Source organism: Chaetura pelagica, unplaced genomic scaffold (assembly GCF_000747805.2).
Source record: "Chaetura pelagica isolate M959 unplaced genomic scaffold, ChaPel_1.0 scaffold80, whole genome shotgun sequence".
Classification (NCBI taxonomy): domain Eukaryota; kingdom Metazoa; phylum Chordata; class Aves; order Apodiformes; family Apodidae; genus Chaetura; species Chaetura pelagica.
In genome coordinates this window covers 826024-834290 of record NW_009951946.1, presented here as the reverse complement: position 1 = coordinate 834290, position 8267 = coordinate 826024, and the positions used below count along the sequence as shown (strand labels likewise).

Below are 8267 nucleotides of genomic sequence, written 5' to 3'. Positions count from 1 at the left end.
CTGTGTTCATTCTGGGTTGTTCCACCTGTTTGTTTTTTGAGACCAATGAGCACACGTATCTTGGCGTAAGTGTGAGCCCTGCTAGCTGCCTGCATAGGCTGCAATAAGCTGTGGAAGGTAATGATGAATGTACACACAGGAATGCTCAGTGCTGCAGAATTAATTTGTTGCTACAGAAAGCATCACTTCTCTATTACTCATGTCTAAAAGAGGGGAAGTCTCAACTGAAAGACATTTTATCACCAAAGAAATCAGTCTCGTGTAATAGAACCATCTTGTGCATTTAAATGAGCATGTCCAGTTTTACAGGCTTCTGGCTTTGGTTTGACTGATTATCGTAGTCATTTACTAGAAACAAGTCCATTAATTTTTATGTGCTTTTCACTGGTTTTGTCCATCATTGCCTTCATCAGGTTTTCCATTCATTTTTGCCGTTGTGGAGCTCAGTTCACAGAGTGGTGGCTTGATGGATTATTTCTGTTTTCTCAGAAGTTACAACTTAATAACCACCTTGTTGGCATGAAGGTCTTCAAAAAAGTTTTATTTACCTTAGTAATCTCTCCATAACATAGGAATTAATGTATTTTTTACATTAGCTTTGCTGTTAAAATATAAAATTGGTACTTACAGTTTACTGGTCAGAAAGTGAAGTTTCATGTCTCAGTAAACCTGAATGTGCTGTTTGAGTCTTGTGTTATACAACATAAGTTTAATTCCTGCAATGTAACACGTTTTCTCTTTCAGGTTTGGATAAATACTTCTGATATTATATTGGTTGGCTTAAGAGACTACCAGGTAAAAATCTCGTGTAATTTTTCAATGAAGAATATCTTAAAAACAGTTGTATTTAATGTTAAATTGCTGCAGAAATTCCCATCTAGCACTTGAATTTGTCTTTATTTATGCTAAATAATTACTTTTAGCTTCCTTGTATTAAAGAAAGATTGTAATGAGTAGATGACAAATCCTAGTTCAGCTTGTTTTTCTAAATTGCACCCTGTGACTTTTCTGAGTGAAGGTGCTTATTGGCACCACACATAACCTTTTATTTCCAGGTGTAGCTTTTTGATGCTTGCATCCTGTGATATAAGGGAAACTGGGCCAAGCACCAAACATTCAACTGTGATAATCAGAATTTTTGGTAGTCAGAATTTTGGAGCCTTGATGTTTAGGATTTTACATTAAGAGGTCAATTGATCCCTGATTAGTTTCTGCTTAAATTTTCAAAAATGGAATGGCATAATTTGACCTAAAGTAATGCTTAATGGAAAACAGTTGTCACATTTTCACTAGGTAGGTGAATGCTAGTGTTGTGTCATCAGTTATTTGAAGACAGATTTTGGTTCTGAAACATACATTGAGTTGTAAAACTTTTAAGATGCTGTCATTTACAGTATATATTAAATTACTAGAAGCCAGGAATTTTTGGCACTTTCTGATTTGACTGCCAAATACCTCACTGTGTGTGTTTTCTGGAGAAATTACTTTAAACGGAATGAAACTGAATTTCCCAGATTATTGGCAATAGGAGAGAATTAAGTTCTCACCCAGAAAGAATGAAGATATTTTACAAATGAGCATTTTTAATGAACTGAAGGGGAAGGAGGAATAAGAGATTATGCTGTAAATAATATAGGTGCTATTCTTCTGTAAATAATATAGATGTTACTAGTCTGCTGAGCTTAATAGGGGTTTTTCTTCACAGATGCCTAATAAATTCTGATAATTTCTTAATTAGGATAACAAGGCTGATGTTATTCTAAAGTACAATGCAGATGAAGCCAGAAGTCTGAAAGCATATGGGGAGCTTCCAGAACATGGTAAAAATCTCATCACTTCATATTGAAAGTTCATATTGGACAAGAATATTCAGTCTGTCTTGGTGTGTGTTTTCCTTAACTGCTGTAAATTCCTTTTTAGCTAAAATCAATGAAACAGACACATTTGGTCCTGGAGATGATGATGAAATCCAGTTTGATGATATTGGAGATGATGATGAAGATATTGATGATGTAAGTAAACACATCTTTTGTATCATATGCTTGAAACTGTCATCTTTGGCAGCAAGCTGTTTTTCATTGTTGAAAGCAAGTAAAATAATACATAGATGTTCAGAACAGCTCACATTTTCAGGCACCACATCGGAAAATGGTGTGGATGTGTGCAGGCCAACTTTCTGTTCTTTATTCTGTCCTACTGTATTCCTTCAGTTGACCTCTAAGCAAACAGCCTGCTTGAAAACATACATGTCCATACATTTTCATAACCCTTAAGATGCCTAAAAGAAAACAAAAGTTGTTTGATCCCAAAGATGCCAACGACTTACGTAGCCACCTCCATTCAGATGATTGTATATGTAAATGCGTGAGGAATTGCAGTTGTGCAGATTGGTGACTATACATGAATGTAGCTGAGTATGTTCATATTGAAGGAACTGAATGTGTGGCCCTCAGTACTGCTCTCTGAGGTGTAAGCACCTTACAGCAACCTCATGGTGGAAAGCAAAGTAAATAATACAGGAAGGTTGAGCAGACTACTATGATTTCCTTGTGTGCCCTGCATAGTAGGCCAGAAAGATCTCTCTGGGAGCAGTCACAAAGACTGATGGGTCAGCCCCTGTGCCATGTAGGGCAGCTACAAATCAGCCCAGCCATAAACTGCTGATGTAAAGTACGCTGGACACCAACTGCTCTTACAGGGCACAGGTTATGTAGGTGTTTTGGGGAAGTGCATGAACATGTGTGGGTTTTACCTAGATTCCTTTGCTGTTTTAACAACCTTGCTGTCTAATAATAACTACAGAAATAATTGAGGTATTTCTGTTTTTTAAAATAACTGGCTTGAAGTCTTCATTTCTGTTCACATAAAAATCATCTGCATCTTAGTAGTTACTAAAGTTAATAAAAATCCTGAGTTTACAGATTGCCATAATCTGTTGTGTTACTGCTTATTACCAAGCTGTGACACCTGAGCATGCACACTCTTACATTGTAGTAGTAAAATTGTTATTCAAATTATATAGTAAATTGCAGAAGTAAAATCTGCTGTGAAATGTTTTCTAAGATGATGCACTTTATTTTGCAATTGAGAGATGGATGTGTGCAGGGTCAAGTGGCTGAGAGGATAAGTAGTAACTTTGTGAGCCAGTGAGTTGAGTTAATTGGACAGACTGTTCTAAGTGCATTATGTTTTAGTTCTTCATCTTTCAAGCTTCCGTGAGCTGTGCAATGTATTATTATTATTATTTAAGAAAGGAAAAGACATAAAGAGAGAATATCAATAACCTCTCTGAAGATCATCTAGTTCACCTAGAATGAAGTGCGGCTTCCAAGATCATAGTTAATCATGAAGTACTTGGGAGAACCTTTTATTTGTTGTTTATGTCAGAAGAACAGGGAGGTTGTGGAGTCTCCCTCACTGGAGACATTCAAAACCCACCTGGATGAGTTCCTGTGTGATGTACTCTAGGTGACCCTGCTCTGGCAGGGGGGTTGGACTAGATGATCTCTCAAGGTCCCTTCCAGCCCCTAAGATTCTATGAATGGTTAGAAGACCAATTACTTTGCCATCAAATGAATTTGGATAATCAATACTTAGGGAAGTTACCCTTTTACTCAAGGTTTGGTTTTGAGAATTGTAGGCTAATTTATGTCTGTAATCTTTATGGGTAATTATATTGGCAAAATTGCTCACCTGCGTCACTATTGTAACAGTGTTGGTGGGGACGTAAGAGGACAGGATTTGTTCACATGTTAAGAAAATGGGATATGAACCGAGGCAAAAACAGTACTGTAGTGAGTTGAGGAAGTCTCCTGTTGAACTGTAAACATAGCTTAAAGACAGAGTTGCTTGTTAAAAAAAAATGCATGTGGATGAAATACATGGTGTGGTGTTTTTGCTTTTCAGATCTAATTTGGAACAGAGGTTTACATTCCGACTTCTTTTTCTCCAAGGATTGTTCTACATTGATATTTTGATTATTTTTGGGGTGAAGTCCCATTCTTTTAAGAAGACTGAAAATTCTCGGTAAAGAGTGTAGTTTGTTACATCAAAAGGGTTTATTTTCAATGTTTGTTTTAAAGTATTTATATTTCTTTAGAAATGGAGAATGCTGGATTATCACAAAGGTTCAGTGAAAATGCCACAAATACTTTATCTTCACCAATTAGAGCTTTTACCTCTGGATGTAAGTGAGATACAGTGACATGGGCTGTTAAAAGACTGCATTTTCCCTCTTCTGTTTTCATCACTACAATTCCAGTTAAACTTATATTTTGAAATAAAAATTGCTTACCCTGTAACTATAATGGATTTTGATTAAATACAAATACCCAGTTCAGATTAGTATCAAATCATACTATGCAGTGTCTGTCCTTATACCCCTTGCCTTGATGTTAACTTTTAAAAGACTTTGATAATATAAAAGGAAGGCAGAAATCTGCATTTCAATTCATAATGCGTGATGAATCTGCTTTTCATGTTTAGGAGCATGCTGCTATTTTTATACTGATTTTGATAATTAAAAACACTCGTTATTTCAAAGGTGTAAATTTGCCACAGCAGAGGGGTAGGAGGGAAGTAAAGATAAAAAGTTAGCAGCATCTCAGAATGGCAGTTGTTAAAAACTGTCTTGCATGCATAGCTCTTCTGCGTCAAGCTGTAGTTGCAGAAGATGAACACTGGTGGCATCCATCTTGACAGGGACACATTAGTGCCGACCATCCATCCTTGGGTTTGTGCTGAAAAATACGTAAAATACTTTTTTTTCCCCCAAAGTGAATGCTTAACATTCTCGATATGCTAAACATGTAGAATATTTTTACATTATAGAAAAGGATATGTTAAAAGTAGAGTTTTATTTTAATCTTAAATTCCATACATCGTAAGGTGCAACATCAGAGCTTATGTGAACTTTGAATAACAATATAAATGAAAAAATGGATTTGTGTCAAATGTAGTAAAAGAACCTTTTCATCCCAAATTAATCACTGAAACAAACTAATGGAAAGATTCTTCTCCACCTTCAGACAGGAGGAGTCAGTTAAGCTGAATAAAGACTTAACACCATCCTGCAAAAACTATTTCTGCAGTAGCCTTAGTTTCTCTCTCATCAATCATGTATTTAACAACTCTGAAAGCAGGTTAATGAATGGAAAACTTCCTTTTGTGCCATAAAAATCTGATTCTTGACACTTGTATTCATTATACGGTCTTTTTGGTATGATGTAAAGTGACTACCCCAATAGATAAAAACAAAAATACTGTAAGTATGGAGTGGCCTCATTGTTTTACATAATGTTTAAGGAGTTCTGTGCTAGATTGGAAATTCCAGGGCAAAAATATCCTTTTTTTTACTTTTTAATATCTATTTTTCTTAAATGGATCTGTTATCTTATTCTGGGATAACATTTTCTCAGCGTTAAGTAATTTTGCCAAATATTTATTGGGTTTTGAGTATTTGTTGTAAAAACTTGGTAAATATTGGGAAAAGATTGTACCAAGATAGCGTTCCTACTCCACTGATCTTAAAGTATATGAATTTACTGTGTTTCTATACCTAAAAGGTCAAATTGTGAAGCTGTGATGTTTCAGGTCTATTAACCATTCCCTAGCTCATTACTTTCCTCAAGCAGATTATGAGCAGCTCTGAACATGGTTAAAAGCTCTCAAAACTGGTCTTGAGGTTCAAGTTCAAGTGTCTGTCCTCTCAGTTGTGCTAGCAGAAAGGTTAATGATTAAATGACTGTGAACGTTTACTGAAGATACAAATGTTATGGAAACTATACTTGCCAAAACAAATATTGTATATGTGGGAAAAATGTAAATTTGCGTGGTCAGTGGTGAGGAGAAATAGAAACTAATACTCTGCGGTTGCAATGAATTTATTTCTGTACCAGTATTCTCTAGTATAACAGAGACTTCAGCTATGAGACAAGGAGGGAGCTCCTTGTTCCCTCCCAGGAGGGAGTTCCTGGCAGAATTAGTTATGGTTTGCCCTGAGGTTCCTTCCAATCTTTATTGCTCCCAGGCTTATGTCTTGCTCAGCCTAAACTCTACCAAGTTCTAAAGAATCCCCTTTTTAATTGAATTTCTTATCAATGCCCCAATTCAATACCATCTGGTTTCTACTTGCATACTAGACTGTGGTGCCATCCTTGGATATGCTTCCTCATCTTATTTCTCTGTCCACTACTAAAGCTCCTTTCATAGCCCAATCTATGCTGATTTTTATTGTCCCTTTTTTCGCTTTTACTGGAGAAGGAAAAACAGCTTGTGCAAGTAGCTCCCTTTTCAGTGTCTCCAGGGGCAGAGCAGCAGCTGCCAGGTAGAGGATTGCAAGATTGCTGAATGAAAAGCCATGAAAGGTACTCCATATGTAAGAGTATTCTCTAGATAAATTTTTAAGACCAGTGACAAGTGGTGATCCCCAAGGGTCAGTACTGGGACCAGTGCTGTTTAACATCTTTGTCTGCAACACGGACAGTGACATTGAGTGCACCCTCAGCAAGTTTGCCGACAACACTAAAGTATGTGGTGAGGTCGACATGCTGGAGGGAAGGGATGCCATCCAGAGGAACCTTGACAGGCTTGAGAAGTGGGCTTGTGCAAGGTCCTGCACCTGGGTGAGGGCAGTCCGAAGCACAAATATAGGTCGGGTGGAGAATGGATCAAAAACAGCACTGAGGAGAAGGTGCTGGTTGATGAGAAGCTCAACATGAGCTGGCAATGTGCACTTGCAGCCCAGAAAGCCAACCCTGTCCTGGGCTGCATCAGAAGAAGTGTAGCCAGCAGGTCAAGGGAGTGAGTCTCCCCCTTTACTCAGCTGTTACGTGACCCCACCTGGAGTACTATGTCCATTTCTGGAGTAATTTGTCCATTTCCGGAGCCCCCAACATAAGAAGGACATGGAACGCATGGAGAAAGTCCAGAGGTGGGCCATGAAGACGATCAGATGCTGGAGCACCTCTGCTATGAAGACGGGCTGAGAGAGCTGGGGTTGTTCAGCCTGGAGAAGAGAAGGCTCCAGGGAGACCTTATAGCTGCCTTCCAGTACTTGAAGGGGCTACAGGAAAGCTGGGGAGGGGCTTTTTACCAGAGGGCAGTGATAGGGCAAGGGGTAATGGTTTTAAATTGAAAGAAGGGAGATTTAGGTTAGACCTCGGGAGGAAATTTTTTAGTGTAAGGATGGTGAGACACTGGCACAGACTGCCCAGGGAAGTTGTGGATGCCCCATCTCTGGAAGTGTTTGAGAGCAGGCTGAATGGGACCCTGAGCAGCCTATTCTAGTGGAAGGTGTCCCTGCACATGTGATGGGGTTTGAACCAGATGATGTTTAAGGTCCCTTCCAACTCAAACCGTTCTATAATTCTGTGATACTTAACGTCAGGAACCGCTGCTGGCTTTTTACCTATGGAGTAAAACTGAAAGTAGGGATTCAAAAGTTAATTTCCTGCAGCTAAAGGGTAAACTTTGTGTTGTCTGTGATGTTTCACTCTTTGAGGTCTTCTCTGTGATTAAAACATTGAAACTTGATTTTTGGTCATTGTTCCAAATCTTTGTCTCTTCACCTTATAGTAAGGGTAGCTGTGCATTTGGTTGTACAGTCCTAATGCTTTTTCACCTTAATCCTTAGCAAATATAGCCCAGACATGCTAACTGGAAAAAAAGTATATGTTTTTTCAAAAACCAAACATCTCTGCTCTCCTTATGCATGAGGAGGAGCTGGTAACCCATGATTGTTGAGCTCTGTGCTGTTTACTTGTTACTGTTGATAGGTGACATACAGACTGTGCACTGTGTTGTTAGTGTGCATATATGTGGTGTTATCTGCTAGTACCATATATGTTCTACCATGCATACCATACACATATATGGTACCTTATGTATATATGCACGTGTAAATTAGTGAACAGTATACAACCTGCTAGAGGTTATTAATTGCTCTGTAGTCTGAGTGACAGCCACAAATGAAAATAAGCAGATGGGTAAGGGTTTGCTCAGTGTGGGACTGTGCTTTTGACCAGGTTCTTCATTATGAGAGAACAGGTCTCATGGCATGTCTTGGATGTGAACTCATGCTAGGACTGCTGCTCCCTGGGGCCCTCTGGTGATGAGGTGAGGCCTGTTTTCAGGTGAGTCAGGTTGTCGACTCTTGATGAGCAAGTGCCAATCTTAAGCTGTGATCATTTGCTGTTATTTGACATGAGTATCATAGGACTTGAACACTTGTATTATAAGGTCGTCTAGAGGGCTCAACCCTAGGTTAT

At 38.5% G+C, this 8267-nt stretch overlaps 2 protein-coding genes across 2 annotated transcripts in view; both read left to right on the top strand.

The window, feature by feature from the left end:
- Positions 1 to 5263, top strand: part of EIF1AX (eukaryotic translation initiation factor 1A, X-linked) — an 18829-nt gene extending 13566 nt beyond the window's left edge. Inside the window, exon 7 of the mRNA XM_009997273.1 lies at positions 3907 to 5263. Coding sequence (XP_009995575.1) covers positions 3907 to 3912 — 6 coding nt within the window. The 3' untranslated portion in view covers positions 3913 to 5263. The remainder of the gene's footprint in view (positions 1 to 3906) is intronic.
- Positions 4102 to 8267, top strand: part of MAP7D2 (MAP7 domain containing 2) — a 110004-nt gene continuing 105838 nt past the window's right edge. The window contains exon 1 of the mRNA XM_009997262.1: positions 4102 to 4186. Within this exon, the coding sequence (XP_009995564.1) occupies positions 4102 to 4186 (85 nt within the window). The remainder of the gene's footprint in view (positions 4187 to 8267) is intronic.